The 19,879-nt window shown below is 45.2% G+C and overlaps 1 protein-coding gene across 6 annotated transcripts in view; it reads left to right on the forward strand.

The window, feature by feature from the left end:
* LOC119966295 (tensin-3-like) overlaps positions 1-19,879 on the forward strand; it is a 533,488-nt gene that overhangs the window by 133,714 nt on the left and 379,895 nt on the right. Inside the window, exons 1-2 of one of the 6 annotated variants that reach the window (XM_038797767.1) lie at positions 5,146-5,604; positions 6,467-6,541. The exons of 4 other annotated variants lie outside the window; for them this stretch is intronic. In XM_038797767.1, coding sequence (XP_038653695.1) covers positions 6,503-6,541 — 39 coding nt within the window. In that variant the 5' untranslated portion in view covers positions 5,146-5,604; positions 6,467-6,502. Of the gene's footprint in view, positions 1-5,145; positions 5,605-6,466; positions 6,542-19,879 lie in introns of those variants that run through there. One more of the 6 variants, XM_038797768.1, reaches the window with a different exon arrangement.

Consider the following 19,879-nt stretch of genomic DNA (forward strand, 5'->3'; position numbering starts at 1 on the left):
ACAATACTTAGAATGCGAGCATTTGCAGGTAATTGAATCTTTACAGATCCAGATATAGGGGTTACCACAGGTTAAAGAGGTGTGAATTGTCTCAAGCCAGGACAGTTGGTAGGATTTCACAAGTCCAGGCCAGATGGGGGATGAATGTCATGCAACATGAATCCTTGGTTCCGGTTGAGGCCATACTCATGTGTGCGGAATTTAGCTATAAGTTTCTGCTCGGCGATTCTGCGTTGTCGCGTGTCCTGAAGGCCACCTTGGAGAACGCTTACCCGGAGATCAAAGACTGAATGCCCTTGACTGCTGAAGTGTTCCCTGACTGGAAGGGAACATTCCTGCCTGGTGATTGTCGCGCGATGTCCGTTCATTTGTTGTCGCAGCGTCTGCATGGTCTCGCCAATGTACCACACTTCGGGACATCCTTACCTGCAGCGTATGAGGTAGACAACGTTGGCCGAGTCACACGAGTATGTGCCGCGTACCTGGTGGGTGGTATTCTCACGTGTAATGGTGGTATCCGAGTCAATGATCTGGCACGTCTTGCAGCGATTGCCATGGCAGGGCTGTGTGGTGTCGTGGTCGCTGTTCTGAAGGACAGAAAGTGGCATTGCTTTCTGCTAAATGCTGAACCATCGCGTTTGTGCACTTCTCGGGTCCTGATGCCAGATGCAGACATGCCAGCTCTGCAACACAGTCCCCACGCCTATGATTTTTGAAGAGTTGTCAGAACCTGGATGCAAATAAAGTGCATGAATGCAGTGGTTCAACACGTCACCATGTAAATGAAGCACATAATACTATTTGATGGCAGAAAGCGATTTTTTGATTGTGAAGGGCAGAAAGTGATGTTTTTATTGCAGACTCTGAGTCGTAAGGGACCCTACTTTTCAATTCCCTTATTTCTTGTTCCTTTTATTATGTCTCTATCATTTTTGGTCCATGAATCGTTAATGGAGACATACCTTTAATTTGAGCAGAGAAAGTACCTTTAATTCGAGCAGAGAAAGTAAGGAACTCAAGTGCCAAATTAATACACTGTGTTATAAAGTTTTGTATTTTGGGAAGAACTCAGATTTTATGGCACCCAAGAGATTGGAGGGGTTTCTTTTGATTGGTAGTCTGGTGGCCAATGGATTGGCCAGGGACAGTATTCTGCCTGAAAGCCAACAGATGCCTGTCAGGTGAGGTTTTTTGGAGAGGACCCGGAGAAGCCACTGGGCACTCAAGGTGGAAGCAGTTTCCTTGCTCTGTGCTGCTCTGCTGCCTACTGTCTAAAGGCAGAAGTTCTAGACCCAGAAAGAAGAAGCCCTCTCTCTCTCTGTCTCTCTCTCACATACTGGCTGCCTGTCAGTTCTGTGATTTTATAGTGAAAACCACTAGAAGCTGAAAGAAAAGATAACCTCCACAGTGGCACAATGGTTCATGCTGTTGCCTCCCATCGCTAGGGACCCGTGTTCCATTCCAGCCTTGGGTGAAAGTCTGTGTGGAGTCTGCACATTCTCCCTGTGTCTGCGTAGGTTTCCTCCCACAGTCCAAAAATATGCAGGTTAGGTTAAGGGATTATTGGGATAAACCGGAGTGGTGGGCTTGGGCGGCGTGCTCTTTCAGAGGTTGTGCAAGCTTGATGGGCCAAATGGCCTCCCTCTGCACTGTAGGGATTCTATATCTATGAACCATCTGAAAGCCTCGACTGAAAAAGAAACTAACTGGAAGACATCCATCTGAAACAAAGACTCCGATCCTTATAAGTCATTATTTTAAATCCCTCTTTCCCCTCTGTGTTTGTCTGTCTGGGTGTGTAGAGGGTGGGGCAAGTTAAGGGGTGTGTGTGAGAGATTAGATAGTAGTTAACCAGTTGTATTTGTTGCCTATTTAATTATAGTTACTGTTATTAATAAAAAGTTAATCGTGTTTAAGTTTAAAAGCCTGGTGAATTTAGTTTTTGGGAAGCTGACGATGTTCGATATTGGCCTCTTTATTCATAACTAAATCAAATATTGCCTGTCCCCTTGCTGCATCTAGAACATATTGCTGCAGGAAACTATCACGGACACATTTCAGAAATTCACTCTATTTCTGACAGGTGCTTGTCTGCCTCTCTCAATCTATATGCAAGTTGAAATCCCACATTGATGCTACTCTACCATTGCTGTACACATGCCTGATTTCTGTCTTTATACAATCTAGCACTTCAGAACTGCTACCAGTTGTCGATACATAACACCCATTACAGTTTTAGATCCTTTTTTGTTCCACCCAGATGGTCTCCACTGGATATTTCTCCCTCATTATATCCTCGTTCTTTGGAATTCTTTACCCCAGAATGTTGTGGATGCTCCATTGTTGAATATGGGGAGGCAAATCCCCTGTTGCTAGCAAGACTGTAATAGCTGTGAACGAATACGAAAATTTTCATGCAGTTGTAGGGGAGAGGTGGAATGATTTAGCCCAAATTTACAATGTTATAATATGCCAAAATTTCATTGGTTACCAAAACTAGGCTTTACAATTGTCTGCAAACTGAATCCAAGAATACCAGACTTGTGCACACTGGCATTGGGAAGATCTACTTCAAAATGTATTTTTTCAAATGAAAGATTTGCAAAGATGAATTTGTTGTTTCAAAATGTAACACTTTTTTTCCGAAGGTGTCGCACTCTGTTTTCCTTAACAAGCATTTTGGGATGGGGTCCTTTGGCAGTATGCCAAATGGAATAACTGCACAAAATGGGGCCAGGTCAAAGATTTTGACAGTGAAGCAGAAAACTATTTTTACTAGTTCTGAACTAGTTAGAAGGATATCCTTGATAATCACTGCGTACGCTGATTGAATTTTTCAAGGAGGTGACTGGGTGTACGAATGAGGGCAATGCAGTTGATGTCATGTATACGGACCTCAGCATGACTTTTGACAAGGTCCCGCATGCAAGACTGGTCAAGATGGTAAGAGCATATGTGATCCAGGGCAATTTGGTAAATGGACCCTAAATTGGCTGAGTGGCAGGGGGCAGACGGTGATGGTCCAAGGTTGTTTTTGTGAATGGAGGTCTTTGTCTGGTGTCTGTCATTCAATACGATCAGACGCTACAATGCCTTTTATTGCCACTATCCCCATAACTCTTTGTCATTTTGTTTTAATTTAGAGTACCCAATTCTTTTTATTTCCAATTTTGGGGCAATTCCGTGTGGCCAATTCACCTACCCTGCACATCTTTTTGAGACCCATGCAGACGCGGGGAGAATGTGCAAACTCCACACGGCCTTTCTGTTATTTTTAATCAGAAATCTCTCAATCCCTGACTGAGGTTCCACAGCCCTCTGGAGTAGAGAATTCAAAAGACTCATAACCCTCTGTTTTAAAAAAAAAATCTTCACAACCTTGTTCTCAGTGGTATCAATGTTATTTTGAATTTCTGGCCCCGGTTCGAGTCTCCCCAATAAGGGAAACGTCTTGCCTGCATTTCCCCTGTCTATTCTTTTAAGTACTTTGTAGGTTTCAATGAGATCACCACTCATTCTTCAAAACTCTAGGGAATGTCGAAACTCTAGGGAATATGGACCCAGTTTATCCAATCCTGTCTTCATAAGACAATTGCACCACCCCCGGAACAAGTCTGGTGAACCTTTGTTGCATTCCCTCTATGGAAATAAAATCCTTTCTCGGGTAAGGGGACCAAAAATGCACGCAGTGCTCCAGGTGCGTCCTAACCAAACTCCTGTACAATTTATTTTAAATTTTGAATATCCATTTCTTTTTGTTTCCAATTAAGGGGCCATTTAGAGTGGCCAATCCACCTACCCTGCACATCTTTGCGTTATGAGGGCAAGACCCATGCAGATAAGGGGAGAATGTACATACTCCACATGGACAGTGACTTAGGGCTGGGATTGAACCCGGGGCCTCAGCCTCGTTAGGCAGCAGTACTACACTGTGCTGCCCACAAGTTCCTATACAATTGAAGCACCTTCTGGTGCCACACTATAGAAAGGATGTGATTGCACTAGAAAGGGTGCAGAGGAGATTCACCAAGAATCCAAGTTGCCTGGGCTGAAGCGTTTCGGCTATGAGGAGAGGCTGGTTAGGATGCGGTTGTTTTTCTTAGAGAAGAGAAAACTGAGGGGAAAAATGATTGATGTGTACACGCTTATGAGGGACACAGATGGGAAAGAAACGTTCCCCCTCAGTAGAGGGGTCAGTAGCCAGGGGGCATACATTTAAAGTAGGGGGACAAGTGTTTAGAGAGAATTTGAGGAAAAACCTTTTCACCCAGAGGGTGGATCTGGAACGTATGGCCTGAAAGGGTGGTGGAGGCGGGAACCCTCACAACATTTAAGAAGCATTTAGATGAGCATAGAACAGTACAGCACAGAACAGGCCCTTCGGCCCTCGATGTTGTGCCGAGCAATGATCACCCTACTCAAACCCACGTATCCACCCTATACCCTTAACCCAACAACCCCCCCCCCCCCTTTTTAGGACACTATGGGTAATTTAACATGGCCAATCCACCTAACCCGCACATCTTTGGACTGTGGGAGGAAACCGGAGCACCCGGAGGAAACCCACGCACACACGGGGAGGACGTGCAGACTCCACACAGACAGTGACCCAGCCGGGAATCGAACCTGGGACCCTGGAGCTGTGAAGCATTTATGCTAACCACCATGCTACCGTGCTGCCCCCACTTGAAACGTTATAGCATTCAAGGCTACGGACCAAGTGCTGGAAAATGGGATTAGGATAAACAGGTGCTTGATGGGATTAGAATAGACAGACATGTGCAGACATGATGGGCCGAAAGGCCTCTTTTGCTGCTGTATGATTGGAGTAGACTGTAGTGCAGAAGCACCTGCATAGATCACTTGGGCCGAATGGCTGCTTCAGTGCAGTAAATTCTGTTCAGTCAGTTTTCTGTTCTGAATCAATCTCTTGTGCAGAAGTTAACATCCCAATGAAATGTTCCTTTGCACAGTTTATCCTTTACCCACCACTATCGTGTTAAGGATGTGAAAGTTCAGTAAACAAGGCTTATCAAACTTGTGCTTGGACCTGCCCACGCAATATATAAATACCACATTCCACAGGCAGCCTTGACTACAAAACACTCAATTGGTTAAGCTCCTCTCCTTCTTAAAGACTGTTCAATTGGTCACCATCGGATTTGCTTTGTGTGTCGAAAAGAGAAGATTTTGCATGTCAAGAACAAATAAATCTAGTTTTCCTGACAACTCGGTGATTTATGTGCTCCTTCTTTTCCCACCTATCCCAAGAGGGAACCTTTGGTATCTGAAAAATTGAGGGAGGAAGTTTGGTAACTGACATAGCCAACAGAGGGGGCTGTGGGTGATAGGCAGAAGTTCCTTGCGTTAGTCAGAAGCAGGAGCTACTTGAGGCAGTGTTGGTGATTTACGTTATTTTGATCACAAAGCTGCTCAAAGGCTGCACATTTCATTGCTGAGGATGCTCAGCACCTTCAGAGTCTGAAGCAAGCTGTCATTTGGGGAGCTTTTAACAAAATGTTGAATGGTTAACGGTCCTGGTTGTTTTATATCTTCTACCTGCCAAAGAACGGAGCAGGGCATTGTTCGAACCCCGCACCAAAGGTGAGTAGTGTCATGATTGCATTTGACTTTCCGAAAATTGCAAGGTGCGAGTATGTTTAAGAAAAGTTCCTGAGTAGCAGATTCATATCTTGTGCTTTACTTTGAATGCTCTGATTTTGTGTTTAAACACCAGCACCTTGCTAAAATACCTGAATTAAATCATCACATTCTGACTTGATCCCTCTAAGTTTTAAAGTTCTTGCGCATGCTGTGTTCTTGCACTGACCTTATTTACTAAATTATGTCTTCTGTGTAACAAGGTAAATCATGTTGTAGGTGAGTTATAAACCCTTTACTTGTGTTTCTTTTCCCGAACAAAGCATTATCAATCACTGAATGCTTATGTCCATCAAGAACAGGTATTTTTCATAGCCCGAAGGCCAGGTTTAGTGAACTTTTGTTAATGAGAAATAAGCTGTCCTCTGGCGTAGAGGCTGACTGCCTGTGCTTCCTTGAGTCTGATTTTTATCTGTTTGCCCTCAGTTCAGTGTTCTAGTGATAACAGAAATGTGCTTTGAATTGCTGGATTTAAAGCCCTGTGTTGCTTAAGTGACTGATTCAATCTGATAATGTGGCGTACAGGTGTGAGCAACCTGTTTCCAACGCTGCATATTTGTAACAAGCTTCTTTTAATAGAAGAATAGAACAGGAAAAAGAAAAAAGGGAAATAAACCCTGGAAACAGGTTACTGCAGGCCTGTTAAGCATGTGTGCTCAATTATATGTGATGGGCAAAAAACCTAATCCATTTTGGAATGCGTTCCTCTGAAACCTTGGGGAAGAGAAAGATAATGAGGTATTGTTTATAAAGAATAGGTTTGGGACTGATCTCATATTCCCATGTGTACTTATTTTTTTTCTAGGTCATTTCTTACAATTAAGTGCTACATTGTCCTGAAATGCAATATTACTGTATGCGCTCGATGAGCAAAGAACAGGTAACTTATTTTGAAAATAACTTTATTAATTTAAAAAAAAATAATTGACTACACTCCGTAAGTCTGATTGGTTTGTTCTTCATTTTGTAAAACCTTGAAGCTGGGCTCCACATGTCCTTTATAGTGCTGCTGTTGGAATGCTACAAGCTGAAACTACATGTTTCATCTTGCACGAGACTACAAAGCATTCAGCTGTGTGTATTCCTAACTTGTTTTCCCACCAACTGTCTCGCAGGAAAAACCCATATCCAGTTTAATTAGTAACAGTAAAAAAAAACTGATACAAGCTTGTGTCTCCAGTGAGAAGACAAAAGGCAGTGAAAATATGTTTTATAATTCAGTGCATGAATTTACTTTGAAGAATAACAACCAGGAGAAATAATAGTCTTAACAGTAAACTCCTTGGTACAAAAACTGAATTTAGTTATTGTTTTAAAAATATAATCTTTCATGCTCTTTAAGTGCTCGCCACTATGAAATATCACTGGTTGGAAAGATTTAATGAACTGCACGTATGTGCGTGTACGTACGTGTGTGACCCTCAAATCAATATTTCATTGTATTCTGCTTTCATAATCAAAAGTCAATGTATAAATTGTTTAATTTTCCTGTTATTGATGGTTGAATTATATTGTGTACCCAGTAACCTCAGACTGAGTGGTTTTATACAAGGAACATGTATGTAGTTTATTCACTTGGGAAGGGTGGGAGCGGGAATAGTAACACAGGCAGTAGTTTCATCACGCAACAGTTCTGATTGCAGGTAGTAGTAATAGTCTATTTTCCAGTAAGACTTGGTTTTGTTGTAGCTCAGTATGCTTGTAAACAATTATAAAAGTTGTTGCGATTTGTTTTTGTCAAATTTGACTTCTGACACAACCTGTGTAATGATCTCTCTACAATTCACTTCCTAAGATTCTCCAGGCATCTCCATATTTTTCCGTAAAACTCCCTTAAAATCCATCTCTATGAGAAAGCTGTTAGCCACAAACACTTGTTTCTTCCTTCCTGACTCGGTGCCCATTTTTCTTTTTCTCTATCTGTGTCGATCCTTCCGATGTTCAGTATTTTTGTTTTGCACAACTGCAAGTTTGGGATTGAGAACACTGGTGAGGTCAGTGATGTTCTGTGAAAGCTTCTGAAAAAATACTTGGAAAGGTGACCAGTTTCTTTATGGTTGGTTGATGTGCATTTATGAATCAATGAATGCTGGCCCAATTCTCCAGAGAAGAAAGTAGTAAACAATGGAACGTGATGTTGCTCGAGTCCAAGTTTCGTAACATGCTGTTTCAGCTTTACTTATTCATTTGATGGCTGTAAAATTTGTCAATTTGAACTCTGTGACAGGATATATTCCTCTCAATTGTAACTAAAATACAGCCATACCGAAGAACCAGTGTTTTTTGAAATTCCATTTTGATCATTTGTGGAAATTGTCTGCTTCTTGCATCACCTGAGGTGCAGCATTCCTTTCTGGTGTCCTGTGTGGTCTAGCATTGCTGTGGGGCACTGCTGATGAATGACAGTCTAGGGATGTTGCATTTATTTACTCGCAATCTTTCTGAAGGAAAACATGTACATTGTTTCTTTTTAAGGGCAGTGCCCACATTTTTTTCAACAGACCAAATGTCTGCTTTACTTAAACGTTTATAGATTGCTATTTATAATGGGCCCCTACTTAACTAGCTGTGCTTTTGAGAAAGAAAAATGACAAGCTTTAGGGCGGGCTTGTTCGGCCTAATGATTCATTCCTCCCAAAATTCTATTGTACATTAATCGAAAGTGTGATCTACGAATCCTCACATGTGTTTAACTATACAGATTTTATATTTTTATCTTGGGTTTAGTATCAATGACAAACATAGTATGCATTTCTGCTATTTGTGCAGTATTCACTGCAATCTGATATAGACTCATTTATAATGCTTCAAAGAATTAATTAATCCTGCACCAATATTTATTGTAGGACCATTTTTCAATCCGTGCTTTGGGTATAGTAAATAACAAAGTAGAAACCAAGTATAATTTTGTTCATTATACAGTTGTACATGTTGAAACAATACAATATTGTAAAATCGTAGGCTGCTCGGGGCAGCATGGTGGTGCAGTGGTTAGCATTGCTACTTCACGGCGCCGAGGTCCCAGGTTCGATCCCGGCTCTGGGTCACTGTCCGTGTGGAGTTTGCACATTCTCCACTTGTTTGCGTGGGTTTCGCCCCCCACAACCCAAAGATGTGCAGGGTAGGTGGATTGGCCACTCTAAATTGCCCCTTAATTGGAAAAATGAATTGGGTACTCTAAATTTATGTTTAAAAAAGTTGTAGGCTGCTCGAATCATAGAATCCCTATGATGCAGAAGGAGGCCATTCGGCCCATCGAGTCTGCACCAACCTTCTGAAAGAGCAACCCACTCAGGCCCAATCCTCCACCCTATCCCGTAACCCCATTTGGGGGCAATTTATCACGGACAATCCACCTAACCAGCACATCTTTGGATTGTGGGAGGAAACCGGAGCACCCGGAGGAAACGCACGCGGAGGAAACGCACGCAGAAAGTGGGAGAAAGTGCAAACTATACACAGTGACCCAAGGCCAGAATTGAACCCGGGTTCCTGGCGCTCATCTCGGGGACCAATTTAGCGAACCTTCGCTGTATTGCCTCCAATGCAAGTTTTTCTTTTCTAACTGTAGAGACCAAAACTTAGACCCACTATTCCAGATGTGGTGTCACAAAAACCCTGTTGTAATACTTCGGCATTTGTGTACTCCAATCCCTTTGTAATAAAGGCCAACATGCCATTTGCCTTCCTAATTGCTTGCTGTACATCATTATAACTTTCTGCAAACGACCCTCCGGGCCCTGGCTACAGCAGCACTCCCATCCCCCTCAACAGGATACACAACGACCCCAGTGGTAGCGGCCACGTTGAGAATGTGGGCCCAGTTGAGACAACACTTCGGGATAACTAAAATGTTCCCCATGATCCCCACTTCTACGTAAGGCTGGCGACACTGAACGAAGTGACTGGCGACACTGAACGAATTGACGAGGAAGTAGAAACTAGCAAAAGGACAGGAAATGAGACACTTCCAAATAAAACTCTTCCTCCACAAAGAGACAATAGGGTACCCCGGGGCCCCAGAAACCACACTGCTAGAGGACCTGAGGCACAGGCAGCAAGGAAGGTGAGGTGGGTGGGGGGGGGCTGCTGTATGGGAAAATATACGGACAGTTACTGAACAGAGTGCGAACACCACTGGATGAGACCAGACAAAAATGGGAGGACGAACTGGGGACAGAGGTAGGGGGAAAATGGAAGGAAGGTGGAGAAACCACAAAAAGAAGAGAAGAGGAAGGAGGGGGGGAAGGGACAGCGGGAGTACACAAGGTGGGGATGCAGGTGGGGTGGGTGGGTGGGTGGAGGGACCATAGACCGACTCAGAGGGTGGCAAAATGTATATACGACCAATTAAAAGGAAGACAAAATAAACCGTTGTATACAATAAGGTACATTAATGCAGGTAATAAAATGTGATGTGTGTATATATATATATATATATATATATATATATATATATATATACAATTGTTTATAAATATGAGAAATGCCAATAAAAAGATCTTTAAAAAATGATGGGCGGAATTCTCCGCTCCCGGGAAAAATCAGGAGGGCCGTCGTGAACTCGGCCGAGTTTCACGACGGCCTCGGAGGCCGCTCCTCACCCCTATTCTCCCCTCCCGGCGGGGATAGGAGTGGCGCTCCGTAACTCTTGGCCGCCGGGCGGCGCGCCGAGAGTGACGCGACAGCGGTACCTATGTGACATCAGCCGCGCATGCGCAGGTTGGCTGGCTCCAACCCGCCCATGCGCGGCTGACGTCACGACGGCTGACAGCTTGAACCCGCGCATGCGCAGTGGCCGTCTTTCCCCTCAGCCACCCCGCAAGACGTGGCGGCTTGATCTTGCGGGGTGGCGGAGGGGAAATAGTGCGTCCGATTGAGACGCTGGCCCGACGATCGGTGGGCACTGATCACGGGCCTGTCCCCTCCCGAGCACAGTCGTGGTGCTCATTCCCCACCAGGCCCCCTACAAGCCCCAAAACAGGCATCTCACGGCAATTTCATGACGGCAGCGACCAGATGTGGTTGCCGCCGTTGTGAAATGGTCGCGAACGGCAGGCCACTTGGCCCATCCAGGTCGGAGAATCGCTGGTCGCCGTGAAAAACGGCGAGCGGCGATTCTTCCGAGCGGGGTGTGGGAGAATCGCGGGGGGGGGGGGGGGGGCCTGGGGGTCGTGAAATTAGTCGGGGTGGGGAGTGGAGAATCACGCCCGATAACCTTTTGCATTCCTTGTATGAGCACACCCAAGTCTCTTCAAACATCAATATTTAAAAGTGTCTCACATTTAAAAAAATATTCTGCTTGTCTATTCTTACAATCAAAGTGAATATCTTAACATTGCCTCACAATATATACCATCTGCCATCTCATTGCTCATTTGCTTAACTTGTCTATATCTCTTTCCAGCCTCTCTCTGTCCTCCCCACAGGTTCCCTTTCCAACTCACCAAGTTTCATCAGCAAACCTTGATACATTACTCTGTCTCTTCATTTATCATGGATTGTAAATAGCTGAGACTTCAGCACTGATCCTTGTGGCACTCTGCTATTCATTGCTTTTCAACTTAAAAAACCCTGTTTATGCCCAATTTCTGCTTTCTCCCCATTAACCATCCTCTATCCATATTAATATATTATCCCCATATATTATCTTGCCTGTGAATTTGTGTATCGCCTTATCAGATGTCTTTTGGAAATCTAAGTATATTGCATCTACTGGTTCCCCTTTATCTCAACTACTACTTACATCCTCAAAAAACTCCAGTAGATTTGTCAACCAGGACTTTGTTTTCGCAAAACCATGTTGACTTGTTCTAATTATATTATCCTTTTCAAAGTGCATTTTTAGGACTTTTTCAATAAAAAATTCAAACATCCTAAATAAATAAAGTCACCATAGTCCCAGTGACAATAGGCAGCTCTTCTCTTTCAATGTGGAGATGCTGACAATGGACTGGGATGGGCACAGTGAGAAGTCTTGCAACACCAGGTTAAATTCCAACAGATTTGTTTAGTATCACTAGATTTCGGAGAATGGCTGCACTCGAAAGTGTTGTAAGACTTGTTACTGTGCCCTCCTCTTTAGAGGGAGAGCTGACTGGTGGTGATTTAACCTGAGTAGGGCATGGTTGAGAAGTTGGGCCTTCATGAATAACCTCAGCCAGTGCAGGAATTGAACCTGTGCTATTGGTCAGGTTCTGCGTTATGAACCATCCGACCAGCCAACTGAGCTAAACTAACCCCTCCCTGAATAATAGATTGATCTCAGGCATGAAAATTACAATGAATCCATCACCATCAAGCTTTTTGGGTCAATGGTTCTAGATTTCCCCATACTTGCATGAGAAAGGTTTCCTTTCTTATAAAATTATTAGTATCAATTATTTCTTTTCCCAATTAAGGGGCAATTTAAGCGTGGCCAAACCACCTACCCTGTACATCCTTTTGGGTTGTGGGGGTGAGACCTACGCATGCACTGGTAGAATATGCAAACTCTAGACGGACAGTGACCTGGGGCCTGGATTAAACCCGGGTCCTTAGCGCCATGAAGCAGCAGTGCTATCCACCATGCTGCCCAACCCGGGAGACTCTAATGGCTTGGAGGACTCCCAGGTGCCGTCATACTGTTCCATGTTTGTGTGGTCTAGCACTAAACAGCGCCCTGCTGCGGTCTCCCAGGCACGGCTGTTGAGTCCTGGGCGCTGGGTGAATCTGGTGTCCGGGTATTTAAATGAGCTGTAAGTTCTCGCACACTGAGGGCGAAATGCAGATCCTGCTGGGCGGGGCATGTTGGGTGACTTGCGATCGGCCTGGCGCAGAGCTTGCGCGTAATTCACCCGTTGCATCCCCGATCCACGCCAGGTGCAATGGGGGGTCACTGAATTACGCCCAATGATCTGGTGAACCTACACTGGCCAATCTACCTTTACTGAGATGCAATGCTGAAAGCTGACACACAGTACTCAATATAGAATCTGACCAAGATTCCGTTTAACTGAGCATAATATTTGAAATCCAAGCCCCTTCAGACAAAGAACAATATTTTGTTTCTTTTATTGATTGCCTCTTGTACCTGTGCACTAGTTTTTAATGATCTGTGCAAAAGTAATATCTAAACCCATTTGCTACTCCACGTTTCCCAGTGTATCCTCTGATTTACATTCAATATCCAAAGTGGGTGACCTCACAATTCCCAACTCTGAAATCCATTGGCCATAGTTTTGCGCACTCACTAAATCTGTGTCCCTTTGTAACTTAATGCTCCCATCTACACAGGCTATTCTGTCATGTAACCTCGTATTGATTGCAATTGTCTGTTTCTTTTTTCAAAGTATATGGTGAAAACCTGACATCCCCGAAGAACACCACTTGTAGCATTGAACATTTCGTTTATTCCTTCTCCCTGGCTCCTACCTTCAAACTAATTAGCAACCCATGTCATAAGGTTTAATCCAATTCTGTGCTTTTTGATTTTTGGTGATCTTCCATGTGAAATCTTATCAAATATCTTCTGAAAATCTATATGATGTGGAGATGCCGGCGTTGGACTAGGGTGGACACAGTAAGAAGTCTTGCAACACCAGGTTAAAGTCCAACAGGTTTGTTTTGAATCACTAGCTTTCGGAGCACATCTCCTTCATCATGACCTGTGGTAAACAAGGACAATCCAAACGGTTCACTAATCTTTTTTTTTTGGAAAGAGAATTTGGCACCCACCACTGAGCCTGGTCTTCATTTGACTCGGTTTGGCACCTATCACCGTGCCTAGTCTTCATTTGACGCGACAACGCAAAATTGCTGAGCAAAAACTTATAGCTAAGTTCCGCACGCATGAATGCGGACTCAACCGGGATCTGGGATTCATGTCGCATTACATTCGGCCCCCACCAACAAGCCTGGACTTGCAGAGGCCTACCGACTGAACTGGCTTGGGACAATTCACACCTCTTTAACCTGGAGTTACCTCTCTCTCTGCATCTTTGATGATTTGATTGCCTGCAGGTGCTCGCATTCCGGGCATCTCTGACTGTGTCTATATAAACATTTCTGGAACAAGCCTTTCCATTCACCTGAAGAAGGAGCCGTGCTCCGAAAGCTCGTGTTTGAAACAAACCTGTTGGACTTTAACCTGGTGTTGTAAGACTTCTTACTGTGCTCACCCCAGTCCAACGCCGGCATCTCCACTTCATTTGACTCAGTTGTGCTCTTTGTGATGACACCAATGATGAAGTAATTTCACAGGTAACATAATAGATTGTTGACATTTCCCTCAAAATCAGGCCTCTGATAATTGGTCAGCATGTTTTGGGAAACACCCATGTATGGATGTCATTGAAGGACAAGATCATTGTTGGCTATGGGTTCCCTTTCATTGAATATCATCCACTGTCTAGGATTGCATATTGCAAACAGTCATATAGAGAGTTGCTGGTAGCAAATCAAATCTCATCATGAGCCAGCACATTTAGGAAAAGCGAGGAAAGAAGAAAAATCTCATGGCAGTGACAGAAATTGACTGTAGAAGAAGGTGTACAAAACAAATGTCAAGGTTTTCTTTTGTGAATTTTAACTTGCATGGCAGTGCACCCTGTGTGAATTCAGCGCTTGGAAAAATACAGGCTATTTGCTTTTACTTCTGTTCTTCAAGGAAATAATTATGATTGCAGAACCCAAGTGTATTTTAGACCTTAACAATTGCTCTATGAAATATCAATTGAAATTGAATATTCAATTAAAAGCACAATTTTTAGTGGTTTGTGCAATATTGGGATGCTTTGTGTAAGTTTTTTTTCACTTCATTTACAACAAGGTGGCTGATTAGGTATTTTGAATGATATCTTTACATTTCCTCTTGAATTTTTAACCCTTTATGTTTCTTCGTTTTTGTCCGGTGAGAGGGCCAATGATACATTGTAATTACTTTTTTTTTAATTTAGAGTGCCCAATTTTTTTCCCCCCCAATTAAGGGGCAAATTAGCGTGGCCATTATACCTACTCTGCACATTTTTTGGGTTATGGGTGTGAGACCCACACAAACACGGGGAGAATGTGCAAACTCCACACAGACAGTGACCCGGGACCGGGATCAAACCCGGGTCCTTGGCGCCGTGAGGCAGCAGTGCTAACTACTGCACCATCATGCTACCCTACTTTGTAATTACTTAAACAAGTGATGTGTTAGGCAGGCTGGTTCGATGTGGACTGCACTTGATGCAGGGAAGCTAGAAGCAGACGTCTAACACTGGAGAAGATCCAACACTGTTTTATTCAACGATAAAAATGCTATACATATTCAGCTGTGGGTCGACACTATACTGAACTGACTGGAGACCTTGTATTAGCCTGACCAGACTTACTAGCTGCCGCATGGTGTTTGCACGGGCTAGCTCGTGGACTCTGACTGTCTCAGTGGCTGGGTCCAGAGAGAGTGGGAAACCTAGTGCCCTCTGGCTTTATAGTGGTAGTGTCCTGTCTGGTGTTTGGCTGCACTGTGTTGTGTGCTTATTGGCCGTTCTGTATGCCGGCCACTGCCAGTCTGCACCTCATTATATGCATGAGTGGATATTATGACAACAAGAGGTTGGCTTCTGTTGGATTTACTCAGCCACTCTTCCCTTTCATTCCCTTATCACTCATTCCAAGATTGAGCATTCCATTGTTGCACTGAGCTCAATTCGCAAGGTCAACCTCACCATGAGGAAAATGCCTTCAGTGAAGGCAGACAGGATTTGGGTCTGTGACATTTTGTTGCAATCATTTTGGGGGAAACCATGAACCAAATTTACCAAAGGACCCCCAAACGAAAAAATTACTGACAAGATTCTACTCTTTATAGCTTTTACATTCACTCAAATCAGAACTGATGCAAATTACACATGAATTAACAGGCAAATGGTGCTTTAAATAAAAAGGTCCATTTTCCTTTAAATAGTCAATACAACAAAGATGCATCTTGCACACCTATTGCTTCAGTCCCTAGACACATGGAACCATGTACTTACATAGTTACACAACACTGTTCTTCATTCACGCAGAGTAGGTCAGTATCTGCTGATGGCTTTCATCTTTAAGTCTCAGAGGCAAAATCATCATCAGCAAGGCACACCTCTATGAATCCTCTCTCCCTCGGGGCACATCCTCCTCATGGTGTCACTTTCCATAATTTATTTACAAAGGACAAACCAATAAACCCTTGGTTCACGGTCTAGCCACTTCTGGAGCACAGAATCCCACCCAGCTTGTTAGCTTCCCAGATAAAAGCATTGCAACGTTTAGGCATTTTCAGCCAGCTCACACAGTACCTCCAAGAGCTCCTGGCTCCTTTTCTGCCAAACCAAAAAAACTTCTGCTTTCCTGAGAGAGTTTTACTTCTCCTCCCCAGAATTCTCTGCATTCCTCTTTCTGTTTCCTTTCTCTTTGTGTCTAGCCTGAGCACTGGCTGCCTTCACCCTTCATCTTCTCACTTTGTCTCTGCCAGCCTCGTGTATTATGGTCTTAACTGCTTTCTTGTTGATACACCTTCCAGGCCCAGGGTCACCAGGTCACATGGACAAGTGTTTCTTCCTATCCAAGAATATTGCAATTAATGCAAACTCCTTTTCAAACATACTTAAAAACAATTACATATTCCACATTCTAAAGAAATTACACCTTTTCCTTACTGTATTGCTTCCAGGAAAAAGGCCATCATGCTTAACAACTTCAAAGCTCATATGCTTGTCATGTTTTGATGTTTTTTCCAATGGTGTGCTGTTGAATGTGGTGGGAGGTGGTTCGACTTTCTCTTGTTGGAAATGGACATTGCCATTTGTTTTTTGTTCTCAATGGGTTTTTGTTTTTTTGTTTTTAATGGGTTTTTGAACAAAGCATATTTACCGTCATGTACACAGAATGAGAAATATATATATATATATAGAAGAGAAGGGCATACCCAAACATACCAAAAACAAAGTAAGAATAAAAAATAAAATACAAAATAAAATAGAATAACTGGTAGGGAATTGTGCACCAGCTCAACAGCAGCAACTCTGTACAACTGGCAAAGTTATTTACAACACATAAGTAGGCGACAGTTTGTGGGGGGGGGGGGGGGGGGGGGGTGGTGGAGACTGGGGCGGTAAATACATATTTGGGTGCTGGAGAAGCAATTACAGTGGGCAACACTCGAATGGGTTTGGTGTTGTCACTTGCATCTCCCAGACGGATCTCGCTGCCGTTGTCGTCTCGCGCTCATCTCCGCTTCAGCCGTTCCTCCCGTCTTTCACCTGTATTCTCCTTGTTCTCTGTTCTATGAGATGCCGAGTTTGTTATCGTATCCCATGCCCTCCTTCCGACAGTCATTTCCCTGCCCCCCCCCCACCCCCACCTCCCTGGTTCTCCTCTCTTGTTCCTTGCCACCCCCCCACCACCCACCGTCCTGTGGGTCGCTTTTCTTTCCTCTTAGGTTTAGCTGTCGCCCCACCCCTGCCCCCCTCTCCCGGTCTATCTCTCCCTCTCATGCTTTGGCTACTTTCCCCTGATTCTTGGCTACCTGGCTATTCTGCTTGTTCGTTGGCATCAAACAGGTCCCGGAACAATTGGGTGAATGGCTCCCACGTTCTGTGAAATCCGTCGTCTGACCCTCGGATGGCGAATTTAATTCCCTTCATTTGGAGAGATTCCGAGAGGTCGGACAGCCTGTTTGTTGCTTTGGGTGCTGCTGACTGGCAGCCGAATAGGATTCTATGGCGAGCGATCAGGGAGGAAAAGGCAAGGGCGTCCGCCCACCTCCCCAGGATTGGATCTGGCTGGTCTGAAACTCTGAAGACCGCCACTTTTGGGCTTGGCTCCACCCTCATCCCCACCACTTTGGACATTGCCTCGAAGAATGCTGTCCAGTACCAGGCAATCTGGGGCAAGACCAGAACATGTGGGCGTGGTTGGCCGGGTCTCCTTGGCACCGTTCACATCTATCCTCCACCTCCGGGAAGAACCTACTCATATGGGTTCTTGTTAAGTGGGCTCTATGTACCACTTTTAGCTGCATCAGGCTGAGCCTTGCGCATGTGGAGGTGGAGTTGACTCTATGCAGTGCTTCGCTCCAGAGTCCCCACCCTATTTCAATCCACAGGTCCTCCTTCCATTTCTTTCTTGTTGCGTCCAGTACGGTGTCGGCCCTCTCTACCAGTTTCTACCAGTCGCTACAGTTTCCTTTATCTAGTATGCTTGCGTCCAGTAACTCTTCCAATAATCTCTGTCGTGGCAGTTGTGGTACGTCCTTGTCTCCTTCCATAGGAAGATTTTGAGTTGTAGATACCTTGGCTCGTTCCCCCGGCTATCTGGAATTTCTCTGACAGTTTGTCCAGTGTTGCGATCCTGCAGTCCGTGTATAGGTCCCTGACTGTCAGTGTCCCTCCGTCCTTTTGAAGGTGGCGTCAGTCAGTGCTGGTGTGAATATATGGTTGTTGCAGATGGGAGCTTTGTCCGACATTTTGGTCAGGCCAAATTGCTGCCGTAGTTGGTTCCAGGATTGGAGGGTGGCTATCGCCCCTGGGCTGCTAGAGTGTTTTTACGGGTGGGGATGGGAGTGCTGCCGGGGCGAGGCCCAGGAGGGAGGTCCCCATGCAGGAGGCTTCTTCCACCCGAGTTGGCTTCTGGCTCCTTGATCCATCCCCTTATTCACTTGGCCGTCGCCGCCCAGTGATAGAACCCCCACCCCCGCCGGATTTTGTTATTTGTAGGACCTTCTTTGGGATCCTACCATTCCCCCCCCCCCCCCCCCCCCCCCATACGAACACCATGATTAGCTTGTCCAGTGCTTTGAAAAGGACCTTGGGGATGTAGATTGGAATGGATCGGCGACCACCTCTGGTACACAGTCTTCCAGCCTTTTGGCTAGGATTTTGGCCAGTATTTTGGCATCTGCATTCAGCGGTGACCCACATTCCATTGGTTCTTTGTCTTTCTTAGGTATCAGCGAGATTGAGGGATGTGCTAACGTGGGTGGCAGTGTACCCCTAGCTAGTGAGTCTGTGAATATCTCCCGCAGGTGCGGGGCCAGTGCTGTCGCAAATGTTTTGTAGAAGTCCGCCGGGAACCCGTCTGGTCCCGGCGCCTTCCCCGCCTGCATGGAGCTAATGCTGTCCATGATCTCTTCCAGTGCTAGTGGTGCTTCCAGGCCCCATTTTCTGCCCTCCCCCACGACTGGAATGTCCAGTCCATCAAGGAACCATTTCATCCGGGACACCCACATTGGGCGCTCTGAAGAGTACAGCCCTTGGTAGAAGGCCTTGAAGGTTTTGTTGATCTTTTCTGGTTCTGTTTCTAATGTGCCTCTGGTATCCCTGATTTGTGCAGTTTCTCTGGTGGCTGCCTGCTTTCTCAGTTGGTGTGCCAACAGGCGGCTGGCTTTGTCTCCGTGTTCGTACAGGGTCCCACGTGCCTGGCGGAGCTGGTGCACTGCTTTCCTGGTGGGGAGCAGATCAAAGTTCCTTTGTCGCTCTTCCTCTCCGCCAGGAGCTCTGCGGTCGGGGTTCAGTGTATTTACGGTCTACCTCCAGTATGGAGTTGACCAGCTGCTGCCTAGCCGCCCTATCCTCCCCATCTCTTCACGCTTTGAAAGCGATAATTTCCCCTCTTTGTACGGCCTTTAGCACTTCCCAAAATGTGGAGGGTGAGACCTCCCCGTTCTGGTTGTTCTCCATGTACTCTGCTATGGCCCGCGATATCTTTTCGTTGAAGGTCTTGTCAGCTAGTAGGGAAACGTCCAACCTCCATGTGGGGCGTTGGGCCCTGCCCGTCTCCAGCCTCACGTCCATGTAATGTGGAGCGTGGTCTGATATCACAATTGCGGAGTACTCCACTTTGTCTATCCCCGGAAGTACCATTTTCCCCACCACAAAGAAGTCAATTCTGCTGTATACGTTGTGTACTGGGGGAAGAAGGAAAACTTCTCCCCTGGGTAGGTGAACCTCCAGGCGTCCACCACTCCCATCTGTTCCATAAAGTGACCGAGTTCTCTTGCCATGCTTGAGGTTTTCCCCATTTTGGGGTTTGATCTGTCTGTTGTTGGATCCTGTACACAGTTGAAGTCCCCCCCCCCCATGATTATTCAGTGCGTCGCTATGTCAGGGATTTCTGCCATGGTCTTGATGAAGCTCGTGTCGTCCCAGTTGGGTGCGTACACGTTAACTAGTACTACTGGTGCCCCATCCAGGGCCCCGCTGACCATGACGTACCA

This window comes from Scyliorhinus canicula, chromosome 5, assembly GCF_902713615.1.
Source record: "Scyliorhinus canicula chromosome 5, sScyCan1.1, whole genome shotgun sequence".
Lineage (NCBI taxonomy): Eukaryota > Metazoa > Chordata > Chondrichthyes > Carcharhiniformes > Scyliorhinidae > Scyliorhinus > Scyliorhinus canicula.